The 12,364-nt window shown below is 48.9% G+C and overlaps 1 protein-coding gene across 3 annotated transcripts in view; it reads right to left on the reverse strand.

The window, feature by feature from the left end:
* Nucleotides 1-12,364, reverse strand: part of Aff1 (AF4/FMR2 family member 1) — a 160,674-nt gene that overhangs the window by 9,993 nt on the left and 138,317 nt on the right. For all 3 annotated transcript variants that reach the window (XM_038323757.1, XM_038323748.1, XM_038323765.1), the window contains 5 exons: nt 11,288-12,277; nt 2,177-2,283; nt 915-1,173; nt 393-484; nt 80-140 (listed from right to left, as the gene is read on the reverse strand). In XM_038323757.1, coding sequence (XP_038179685.1) covers nt 80-140; nt 393-484; nt 915-1,173; nt 2,177-2,283; nt 11,288-12,277 — 1,509 coding nt within the window. The remainder of the gene's footprint in view (nt 1-79; nt 141-392; nt 485-914; nt 1,174-2,176; nt 2,284-11,287; nt 12,278-12,364) is intronic.

Below are 12,364 nucleotides of genomic sequence, written 5' to 3' on the forward strand. Positions count from 1 at the left end.
CCATCCATATACGCCATGGTGTGCAGCATGGCAGAACAGAGACCCCATTTTAACCAAGGACATAAAAACCAAGACTGACCATTGCCTCTGCTTTGGACTTCAATTTTTTAGCCTCTTTCATATGAAAATCAGCTTGCTGTCTGCAAAAATAAGGAAGAAAGGCAGGTGTGAGTCATACAAACGGAAAATGACTACCTGGGGCAAGAAAAGATGAAAAAGAAGGAGAAATGGGGGGGGGGGCAGCGAGAAACAAAGCGGGGAGGGGAAATAAAGGGAGTGAAGCAGGAGAGAAAGGGCGGGTGAGATAAAGGCAGCAGCGGTAGGACTGGGGAAGAAGGGGTGGGGGAAGCAAAGGGGTAGGGGTAAGGGGAAATAGGGGAGGAGGCGCTTACCTGTCAGGCTTTGCTTGTGGCTTCCCTGGTTTACAGTTACCATTTGGCAAAGAAGGCACTGGGAATGGGTTTGTGGGTTCTCCAGAAGACCCCTTGAAAACACATGCACATCATCCCCTCAGCAGAGAAGATCACTGCCCCAGCAGCAACCACAGTGTGCCCAGTAAGTCAGACCGCGGTTGAGCTAGGGATTTAACTGGAGCTACAGAGGAAGAGCAGGGAACACCCAGCAAAGCAGTCTCCCCGCCCCCAGCATGCCCCAGGCTAACTGGAAGCCAGGTCTCCTGATTTATTTCCCGTTAACTAAAGTATCCAAGAACTGAACTAACCCATTTCTCAAGCCAAGCATCTGATCCTGTGGTAGAAATGCATTATGAAAGTGAGTCTGATTTTTTCCTCTGGTTCGCTTCAATAAAGGGCCCCTCCCCCATCTGCTCTTTAAACCCAGCTCAAAGTTGTCAAACTAAAACAGACCAATGTCCTGGCCACCCTTGTTCTGCCTTGCCCATCACCGCTGCTTACTTTGTGCTCTGAGCCCCTGGCCTGCACTTTTCTGTGCTTGGGAACAGAGGAGTCCTTGTTGCCCTTGGCACTGCTGGTGCTTCTGGGAGCGTCCTGACCACAAGCTTCTGCGTCGGGCTTTGACCTCTTGTGTGCAGTTTTGGCTGACTTCTGGGAGGAGGAAGACGACGACGAGGAGGAGGAGGAGGAGGAAGAGGATGACACAGGTGGAGGAGGAAGCATTTCCTTTCTTGAGGACTCCGACGAGGGCCTGGGAGTCCTGGAAAGCAAGGGCAGTCAGAGCAGAATACACATCACATTCTGTCCTCTGATTGTAAAGGAGCGTGTCGTTACGCTGCGGAAGGGTCGGGGTTTAGGGACGGGTTGCTGCCCTGTGAAGTCTAACGACCTGGAGATACTTCACTAGGCTGGAGTCTCTGACCACCCCATCTCTCACCTATCTGCACTTTACCCTGACAAACAGGCAGGCTGGGCTGCAGATGACACCTCTATCATGCTCCTGCGTCTGATGGCATGCTCCCTATGCCCACCCCCAACCCCCAAAAATGGCCTTGTGTTTGCCCAGTCTCTTGTGAGGCAATTTCTTGAATAAGCCCAAGAGAGAAAGTCAGTCACTGTTATGGTCACGCCGCCTTGACGCTACTCTGACATCTGCCATTCCTCTTGCACTCATGCATGAAGGCCGTGTAGCTCTTGTCTCTAAGGCGGTCACTGAGCCTGAGCTACCCCAAGTCCAAGCAACACCCAGCAGGAACCCGGGGCTTTGAGCAGATTTTCCCCGTTTTCCATCCTGATAAAGAAAATAGCAATAGTGCTTTTCTTCTTTGCCCCAATGCCTACACAGTAGTAGGGATCAAATCGGTCTAGGACCTCACTGCCTACTGCAAGTGCTCCTCCACTGCAAGTGCTCCTCCTCCACTGTAAGTGCTCCTCCACTGGCAAACGAGGACCCAGCAAGAGACAGCTGGGAGACAGAGCGCCCTGTTTAGCTGGTCCCTGAGCTCACCCTCCATGCCACTATAAAGAGTAAGCCTCAGAAATGCTCCTTAATGGAAATGTTTTCACTAAATCTAGGTTTGCTGATAGGAGTGCCAGTTCTCACGAGGTCTCTGTGGACGAGACCTACGCGAATGAACCATTGGCTCACAAGTCACCAGTGCCAGGGCAGGTTTTGGTGCAGGAGAAAGCTTTCTGTCCTGTCACCCCCCCCCCCCCCAAGGCCGATGAGCTGCCCTGGGGTTGGTCCCACCTGCCTTACTCACTTCGTCTTGGAAGACTCGGTGTGGGAAGACAAAGACGAAGCACAATGTGACGGGACATCCTTCTGCAATCTGATTTTCTTGCTGTCACGGTCTTTTTCTGGGTCGCCCTGTTATTATAAGGGAATAAGTACAGCCGCCTGTTAGAAGCCACCATACAAAGGGAGAAGAAGTACAGAAGTGGCCAAAACGACCTAAAGTGACTATGGGGACATCTGTGCAGACAGTGCCCTCACCCACACTTAGAGAGGCAATGGAGAAAGCAATCTAACAAAGTAATGGGCTTGGGTGTGATGCGGTCAGCATGCACATAATATACCTTGATCAGTACCTTCTCCTGGCCGCCCTTGATGCTTGCGGATTCCTCTTCTACTCTATGACCACATGTATCCATATAGATGATATAGATATACCCCATCATGTGTGTACATGTTTATCTCCTGCTTTGTTATTCATGTGTGTGTCCCCTCTCCTGCTTTACCTCATACACAATACACACACAGAGAGAGAGAGGTCTGTCTCTATAGTTCCAGCTGTCTTGGCACTCAATGTGTAGACCAGGCTGGCCTCTAACTTAGAGAAACCCACCTGCCTCTGCCTCCCAAATGCTGAGATTAAAGGTGTGTGCCACAATACCCAGCATGTCTTATAGTTTTAACTCTGTTCTTCATATAACAAAACACGTGGGATCTGTCTGAGTCTGGCTAATTTCAATGATTTCTATTCCCATCCATTTCCTGAAATGGTTGCATTCTTCTTTATGGCTAAATGAGAAACTCCAGGTTGTTCTAACTTTGGTGTAGTTTCTTTTTTAAAAAAAAATAATTTTTTATGATTTATTTATCTTTATTTTATGTGCACTGGTGTGAAGGTGTCAGATCCCCTGGAACTGGATTTACAGACAGTTGTGAGCTGCCATGTGGGTGTTGGGAATTAAACCCAGGTCCTCTGGAAGACCAGTCAGTGCTCTTAACCACCAAGCCTATCTCTCCAGCCCTGATGTAGTTTCTATTGAGGCATATTTGGCATGAATAAAGGTCATTCTTTATACTCAGGCCAGGAAAGGTGTCAAGAATAACAGGTGGCAAGTGGACATAGACTTCAACACATCATGTTTCCAAATAGTTAAAACCATTATTATTACATGCAAGTACTTGGCACCTAAACAATAAAACAGAAATCAATCAGCCATGTGTATTCATACAGAATAATGTGGGGCTGACCGTATGTCATCTCCTCGCTTATTTGAAAAGAACCGTCTACTTACAAAACTAATTTATTTTATGCTGAATCTTCAGAGTACAATACTTAAAATTTTCTCTACTTAAAAAAAGAATACTATTGAAAAAGAAATGGGCTAGATGAACCCTGAATACCCTACAGAAACAACTACATAAATATCTGTATCATCTATATCTATCTAGTTTATATCTATATCATCTATATATATCTATACACATGTCATCTCTATCTCTATCTAATCTCACATGTAAAAATGGGTCCTTGAGGTTCTAATTTTCTGCCTTCTATTGTGTCTTCAACCTCCCTTCCCCATCCCCAGAAGAAATAGATTTTTATTTTTCAAAAGAACTTGATTAAGGAACTGGAGATATAACTCAGTCTTGCTGAATCAGTGAGCTCTAGGTTGATTGACAGAACAGGTCTCCAAAACCGAAAAAGAAAGAAACAAAGCGGCGACGGCCAGCACACTGGTCTCTTCATCCAGACAGAGACGGCTGAGGAAAAAATAAGTGTTCATGGCAAAAGCCATTCCCATGTGTCACCGACACCACACACACCACCCTTACAAAGAACCACAAAGGATGGCATGGTGGCCTCCTCAGTAGGGGACCTCAAAGCAGACAGTGGTGCCCTTGTGAGCAAGAATTCCTCCTCTCTGGAGTGAAGTTGATGCTGTGAGGTCCCTGAGCTGGGAATCTGGGACACACGTCAGTCGAGGACGATCCACAGCCAAGCCCAGATCCTCTGGGCCGTGAAGGAAGAAAATGCACAAAATAGCTGGCAGGGGGACCCCAGTTCTTACTCATCACAGTAACTGGCAGGGGGACCCCAGTTCTCACCACTGTACCATCCTCATCCCCCAACCTCTCCAATAAATAAGAACAGATTAATGATGTGTGAAGTTCTTCTATCTATGTGTTGCTTTTATTGGTTAATGAATAAAGAAGCTGCTTTGGCCTATGATAGGACAGAGGAGAGCTAGGCGGGGGGAAAACTAAACTGAATGCTGGGAGGAAGAAGGCAGAGTCAGTGAGAAGTCATGTAGTCACTGCAGGAGACAGATGCCTCTGCCAGAGCCTGCTGAAACTTTGCCAGTAGGTCACGACCTCATGGTGATGCACAGATTAATGGAGATGGATTAGTTTAGGATATAAGAGCTAGCTAGAAATACACTTAAACTATTGCAAACAATATGGTTTCTGAATGATTATTTCAAGTCTTGGCAGCTGGGGACGAACAAGTGGCCTTCCGCCAACAGATTAATATGCATAGGGCCATGGAATTCCCAGACACTAAGCGGCCTGGTCCTGCTTAAGAAAGAGAAACAGAGAAGAAAAATTTCTCCCTCCTCCTGACCTCTTGCAGACACACAGAGATTCTCGTTCTTAGTAGTGTGGTGTGCACAGAAGTCAGAGTGTTCAGATAGAAAGCACAGGTACAACAGAAGATTGTAAGCCAAGGGAAGACACTTTCCCTTTGCCTAGAGGAAGCAGTCATGATTACAGGCTGTGAGTTCCTAGACTTGAACCTGGCTAGCTCAGAAAAGACGTAAGATTTGGTACAAAATGAATGGAACAGTTTCAATACTGAGTAAATATTTGATAGACTAGATAAAATTATGAAAGCTGTCACCAGTTTCCTTTTCCCGGTTTACATTTTAATGTGGTGAATAAAAAAATTGTCACAAATGTGGTTCACTCCACATCACAGTGGGCAGCACCAACCCCTGGTCTGCTCGCTGGGCTCCACACCGACACCTCACTTGCAGTTCTTTAAATGTGGCATTTCATAGATTCTGCGCTCGAATCTGTCCTCCTCTTTCGACATCTCCCCCCCTCAAAGGGGACCTTGCTGTTCCCCTTCCTCCCCTGGCACCGCTCCACTTTCATGTGATATGTTCTCTTACTCCCCACCCGCCCCCCAAGAGCTCTTCTTCTCTCTCCTTCCTACTTTTACTGGCTTTAACTGATTTAACAAAATCAGGTGTATGAGGTAAGAAAGGCCTAAAGCCATGACTACAATGTTCTAAGTTCCTTACCACTGTGAGCATAAGCCAGCAGCAGACTCTTACAGTGAGACTTAGAAGTGAGCACCCAACACATCTTTTGGTTGGGAGGCAGACATTTATGAATATGAGAAACTAGAACAGACTTTCTGCCACAGGTGCAGCAAACCCTTAAGGAACCTACCTACTTGTTCCTAAACAGCCCTGCCGCCTTGCTGTGGGAACTCCTTCAGCCAATTGCCTTTAAGATACCGGCCCACTTTGGGCGTGGTTTCATGTACTATAAAAGCAGACGAAAAGCATGCAAGGACCTCTTGAATGCTGGATTAAGTTCCAGTTCCCAGCGCACACACTGCAGATCGCTACTCTTTCTGTGAGTTATCCCCAAATAAATAAACATTTGTTATACTCCATTCCAGGCTATTGTGGAACTCTTTTGTATGTCAAAACCATCTGAAGGCCCAGATACCATAACAAGCTGCAGACACTCCCACAAGCTGCACAGACACCCACAACAAGCTGCACAGACACCCACAACAAGCTGCATAGACACCCACAACAAGCTGCATAGACATCCACAACAAGCTGCACAGATACCCTAACAAGCACGCAACAAAGTAAGAAGTCCGCATCTAGAGAAAACTAAGACTTTGCTCATGGATTCAGATGAGATTAACTTATACATGAGATGCTAAAACACACATCTAAATGGAAGGCGTCTCCAGGCAGTTTATGTCACTAAAAGAAGGGTGGTCAAACACACACTGTCCAAACAACAAAGTCCAGAAGGGAAATGAGAGTCGATTTCTGTTTATTATTTTTATGTTGCTTGGGATATGCTTGGTATCACAATAAACCACACACATACCTACCTCCTAATACACATAGCAAATAAATTTCAGAGCAGGGTGCTCTTCATCAAATGTCTGTAGCTGGAGCCTGTGCACACAGGAAGTAAAGCATCAGCTTCAAGGCAGGCATCTGCAAAGGCTAGTGTTTATACCTCACCTGAATCATTAGCTTTCTGTGGTACTTGAGACCGCAGAAGCACAGTACCCAACGTCTAATAGAAAGGCCACCCCTGAACTAAAGAAGAAGGCTCCAGGGCATGCTCCCTGTGCACTTAGAAGCCTCCTGTCTGGAAAGGCCCAGCTTCCTTCTCCAGAGCGGCAGTGGTGTCTGTCAACTGGGATGTAACCTAAGAATGGCAGGCAAGCGGTGCAGCAGCCATCCTGGGAACAGGAATGAGAGGCTAGTCGGAAAGAGGGTCACCAAAGTGACGACACAGAGCAGGAAGTGTTGGGAGTTATAGTGTGTGGATGGATGGTTAGACAGACAGGCAGACAGATAGATAGACAGACAGACATAGATAGATAGCATGGGATATTTAGCTTTTTCTGGGTGACACTATTCTTTAAGAAGAAAGAAGGACATCTCTCTGCCAGTCACACCACTTTAAGGAATGTGGTCAAAGATCTAGAATTCTCTTCTAGGAGGACAAGCTTTCAGCGGTGCCTGTGCTCTCCAGAGGGGCCAACAGCTGGAGAAGGGGTGTGCATGGGCACTGGGGTGGCAGCATCGGGCAGTGGCGGCGCGAAGCCAGAAGAGCATTGCCCCAGTGAGTCAGAGTACTGAACTGGAATCCTGTGCCTCTTTCAAGGATCTTACCAGGTCCACACAGAAGAATGAGCGAGGGAAAAGACAGACCAGGAAACTGGGAGGAGTGAGCACACATATCTACCAAGCAGCCATGAGACTCTGAGCTCATCTGGATCTCGAGAAGCACTACAGGAGAGGAAAATGGACTGCTGTGGGAAAATCCTTCTGTATGCTGTGAATGAGTATTGCTCTCGTTGGTTAATAATAAAGCTGATTTGTCCTACAGCAAAGCAGAATAAGGCTAGCTAGGTAGGAAAGCCAAGCTGAGGAAGAAGGGAGGGCTCAAGAGAGAGATGTGAGCCAGCCACCAGAAAAGCAAGATGCTAGCAGACAGACAGGTAAAGCCGCAAGCCATGTGGCAAATACAGATGAATAAAAATGGGTTACATGCTGTAAGAGCAAGTTAGAAATAAGCCCAAGCTATAGGCCGTACATTTTGCAATTAATATTAAGCTTCTGTGTGATTGTTTGGGACCCGGCTGTCAGGAAAAAAGAAAAGCTATTCTTCCGTCCACAGCGGACCGGGCTTTACTTCTCCCTGGCTAGGCAGACACACGGGTAATGATTTGATGACTTCGGGCAGCCTTTACTGCCAACATGGCTGCCACCCTCTCCAGCCAACAACATAGCAGCAAGAAAGGAAACCTAGAAGACATTAATAAATTTGAAGGCATCAGATTTCACCCTTGATTTGTAAGGACAAAATCTGGGGTTACTAACCTGGGGATGGTGAGGGCAAGAAAGGACAGGTGGACTTTGGGTGGAAGCCGAAGGCAGAAGTGACCATCCCAAGCACAAGAAACACACCTTTTCCTGACATACGCATGACTTCCCTTCCTCTGTGGACATAAATAAAGGAGGATATACATACACTGATCCCCTCACCAGAGGTGATGGTGTCCTGCTTAATAAAACAATCATGTTAGAGCAAGGCTACAGTGAACTCCTTCCTTTCATTATTTGTTGAAATGACCAGTAAGAAAGTCTGCCTGCTTATCCAAGCATACAACTGCAATCCAAACACGTGGGAGGCTGAAGCAGAAGGATCTTGGCTTCCGGGCCAGCCTGGGCTATATGGTGAGAACACCACAATGACAACATCAACAGAGCTCCCACGTATTTGCAGGGCAATCTGTATGCGGATGGATGGAATAAACCATCATCTGCAGAAGAGGCAAGCACACAGTAGGACTCCATTTGGAGCTCGGTGTCCGCTAGGGTGCTTTTAGAATGCTTCCAACTTCAGGTTTCCTTCAAATCAGAAAGGCATACTCCTAGCTTAAGAAAAGAAAGTGGATATTAGTACTTTAATGTCTAAACTGCAGCCAATAGCTTGGTGAGGACTCTCGGTTCAAGTGGATTTGCCCAGTTTCTCTGCCGTGCCTCGCGAACTGTTCCTAACCTAGTCCCCTCAGGTGCCACGTCTGATGGCTGCACCACAGCTGTTAGCACCACGGCCCTTTCCTGTTGCCTGGCTTTTAGTTTGCGTGGCTGGGGACTGAATCCAGGGCCTTAATAATGCTAGGGAAGTCGTCAAACCCTGAGCCCCAGTCCTGCCCTGCCAAGTGTTCTCGGATAGTCTCATGAGTACTATGGCTAAAAACACGTGTGAGTCGTCTGAGAATTTTTGCTAACTCGTATAACAGGAGAGGGAGAAGTTCTGTTAAACAAACTGCATGAGTGTGAAGGATTTGGAACGCTCTCCAGTGTCCCTGACTGCATCTCTAGAACCCTTTCTAACAGTCACACTGAAAATGAGGTCTTCACAATCTAAATTTGGGAAGAAGCAGTCCCAAGTTAAAAAGAAGTCAGTATGACCTCTGCCCCAGCCAGAGTCAGGGTCCCAGGTTTGCATATCAAGTAACCGGCTGGAGCCAGTGAGGCCTGAACGGCAGGGCAGTCAGGGTGCTGACGCACAGAATGAATGACGTGCGCAATTCCTCCCCCATGGTGTCCAGGAAGTAATACACAGAAGGACAAACGACTCTGGGAGGTAAACACACAGCAGCTGGCTTCTTATTCACACCAGTCTGAGAGCTTCTCAGGCAAGCCGCTAATTAATGACACACTCAGGCAAGGATTCCTGGCTGCCTTGCCCATGCTAGCCACACTCAGGGCACACCTCAACAGTTTCTCTACCCAGGCACCAGTTTTCCTGAGCAGGGCCCACGTAAGGCTGCGCTCCACTGGTCCCAACCCTGGGAGCATCACCACTGCCTAGGAATTTCAAAATACCAGAGCTCGGGAGGGCCACCTACTGTCCCCTGGGGGGCGACTATAATGTGGTCAGGCTTGGGAAGTTTATTACAGCCAGGATTGAAACCAGTGGGTCCCATCTGGATTTTTCTCAGACAGTCAGACTCCCAAGCCATATCTCTCGGTGTTTACCAGAGCTTTGTGTATAGCGTGAGGAATGACATCTCAAAGGAGCTGAAGGGAGGTGTCTATTGCAGATAGGGAGAGAACAGCTAAAGGCACTGGAAGAGTCCAGAGCAGGGAAAGAAAGCAGGAGACTGAACCAGACCTTGGGGCGGGGGGGGGGGGGGGGGGGGGCAGACAGTGAGAGAAAGGGAAGCCACAGAGAGGAAAAAGGAAAGGGGGCCAAGAGGAGGGGACCAAGGGCCTAAGAGTGCATGGCCCAAATGGCAGGGTTCTTCTATAGGAATCAGAAGCTGGAGACAGAGCAGTAGACAGGACAGAGCCGCGAGGAGCGCGATGCCCTGATGCTGAGAGCGCCTGGCGGCCAGCATACCAACGGGCACCACAGTTAGTGCTTGTTCTGAGCTTCTTTTGGATCAGACACTTTGAAAAACTCAATTAAGTGAACCTAATTGAGCTCAGTTAAGATGAAGAAATCATAACTTCTTCATGTGCTGAACAAAATGCTTCCCTGGGCTGACCTAAATAAGCTTCCCTTGAGCCACGTCTGGAGGCTCGCCTTCCAAAGGGCAGGACTGTTCTCAGAGATGAGGAGAGGAGCTAGCCTAGACCCCACTGAAGGAGAATACTCCCCTCTGCTCCAGGGAAAAGCAGAAGGGCAGACGGTTACTGCCGGACACCAGGGAGGCTAAGAGGGAAGGTGATGGAAGGCTTGCTGGCAGGAGTGGGTGTATCTTTGACACCCGCTCTGAGATGCAGGGTCACATTTTCCTAAACAGACCCACCACAAGTTCCTTGAGAACATTTTGTCCCAGACAGACAGACAGACAGACAGACAGACAGACAGACATGCATGCATGCAAACAGAAACAGACACAGACACACCCTACATTACATCTCATTCTGAAAGCTTTAAAATCTTTCTGGCTAGGTGGTGCAGGCCTTTAATTGGTAGGCAGGAAGAGTCTGAGGTCAGCCTGCTCTGCATGGTATATTCCCGGACAGACAGGGGCTACACAGACTGTCTCTCACCAGCCCCCCCAAAAAGACTTTCTGGCATGCAAATCCACCCTCTTCTGGCTCAGACAGCATCTCCGGCAAGCACCCGAGTCACCCCAAAGATGCAGCGGTCACACACACTCTCATGTCACTCTTCAGTTTGCTAGAGCCCTGCCATGTCTCCAGGTGACAGCAAGCTCCACGGCCCTTCCTGTGCTCATGTTCCACAGGTGAGCGGGACGTGTTTCATATGCTCGAGAGGGCTAAATCCTACCCCTCATTGGCCAGACAGTTGGCCCCTTTCGTGATTTTGCGCCAGATCTAGGCGGATAGTCAGAGAGCCTCTGGGGAAATAAATACTCCCCAGTCTTCTCTCACCACAAAAAAGCAAAAGAAGAGAGCAGGAGCTCAACAATTAGAATAAAGCAGGCACTGTCCAAACCGGCAGCATGCCTAGTAGAAAGTCTCAAATAAGGCGAGTTTCCCGTGAAAATTCATACTAAACACAGATGTCCAGTGGTCTGCAGCTCCCTCTACTCAAGACCCCCTGCCCACATGTGTCAATAAACAGTTCCAGTAACACAGCATGAGCCATGAGTTAGAGCAATTCTTTCAAAAATTTAGAATACTAATTCTCATTCCAGTTCATGAAGACCTTAATTTCCCAGGACAAAACACCATATGTCAGAGAATAAACAGTGATCACTGCACACACAAAAAAAACGTGCCCTTGGAGTGCTGCAGGGTGCGGAGAAAGCAAGCTCGAGGTCCCTGACACTAACAAGGGCCGGCAGAATGGGAAGCACTGTCAGGTGCATCTCTGCACTCACCTTTCTCTTCTTGGTTCCTCTGCTGGAGCCTTCGCCGCTTCTCTTCTCAGAGTCCTGCTTCTTTGCTGCAGGCAGCTGCTTGTCTTCCGCTTTCCTGGGGTGACCGCTCTTCCCCAGGGGCTGGGGAATCCGAGTGAGAAGGTCTAGGGTTATCTTCACCACCAAGCTCGTTGGTGGTTGAGTGTCCCTGAGCGGTGAGAGCAATTTGGTGTCTCTCAAGGGTACCAGGAGTCTGTCTTTTTGGCCGTCCTCCTGGACAATCACCGCCTGTCGGCAGCCACTAGTCCTGATGCCGCTAACACCACCGCTGCCCCTGCCACTGCAAGGTGGACCCTGGCTCTCAGTCGAGACAAGAGCAAAGTGCTCGGGGTTCCTGTGTCCAGCATTGTCCTTTGGAGGCTGAGGGCCTGAGGGGGCCTTGGAGGGGGTCGGGGAACCCTTGTGCTTCCTCCTCTCATTAGGGGTGGGCACAGCTGCCTGTGGCTTGGGCACAGTTGCCTGTGGCTTAGGCACGGGCACTTCAGGCTTAGGCTCCCTGCTGCCCACAGCACGTGGCCTGCCTTTCGTCTTCACCTTAGGTTTGTCTTTGGAAGTCTGTTCTTTTGAGCCACAGGGAAGGGGCCCTGGTTCACTTTCGGCAGGCCTGCTGCCCTGGGGCTCTGTCTGGCCAGAACCCTTGGCAGGTTTTCTAGGTTGTTTGGTTCCGATAATTTGCCGAGGTGGCGGCTCCTGCTGGGCAGGGGATTTCTGGCAGCTTCTCTTCCCAGGCTGGGGCCCCTCAGTGGGACCTCGGAGGGTCTTGCTGGAACTCTTAGGTGGGGGGTCTTTGGACTCAGGGTGCGGCTGGTCAGTGCTGCGGTCCCCATCCTTACTCTCCTGGCGCCAGCGTGGGGACTCGGTGCTCGCGCGACTCTCGAGGGGCACTGGGGGCTGGCTGACCTTGGTCAACCAGTTGTCCAGCTGCCACTTGTTTGTTGTTGGAGGCTCGGGCTAGAAACCGAGACAGAGAAAAGTGTTAATAAACTGTTCTTCTGTGTTAGCAGTCCCATCACACAGGACTGTCCCCAGGAGAACTGC

This window comes from Arvicola amphibius, chromosome 1 (assembly GCF_903992535.2).
Source record: "Arvicola amphibius chromosome 1, mArvAmp1.2, whole genome shotgun sequence".
Lineage (NCBI taxonomy): Eukaryota > Metazoa > Chordata > Mammalia > Rodentia > Cricetidae > Arvicola > Arvicola amphibius.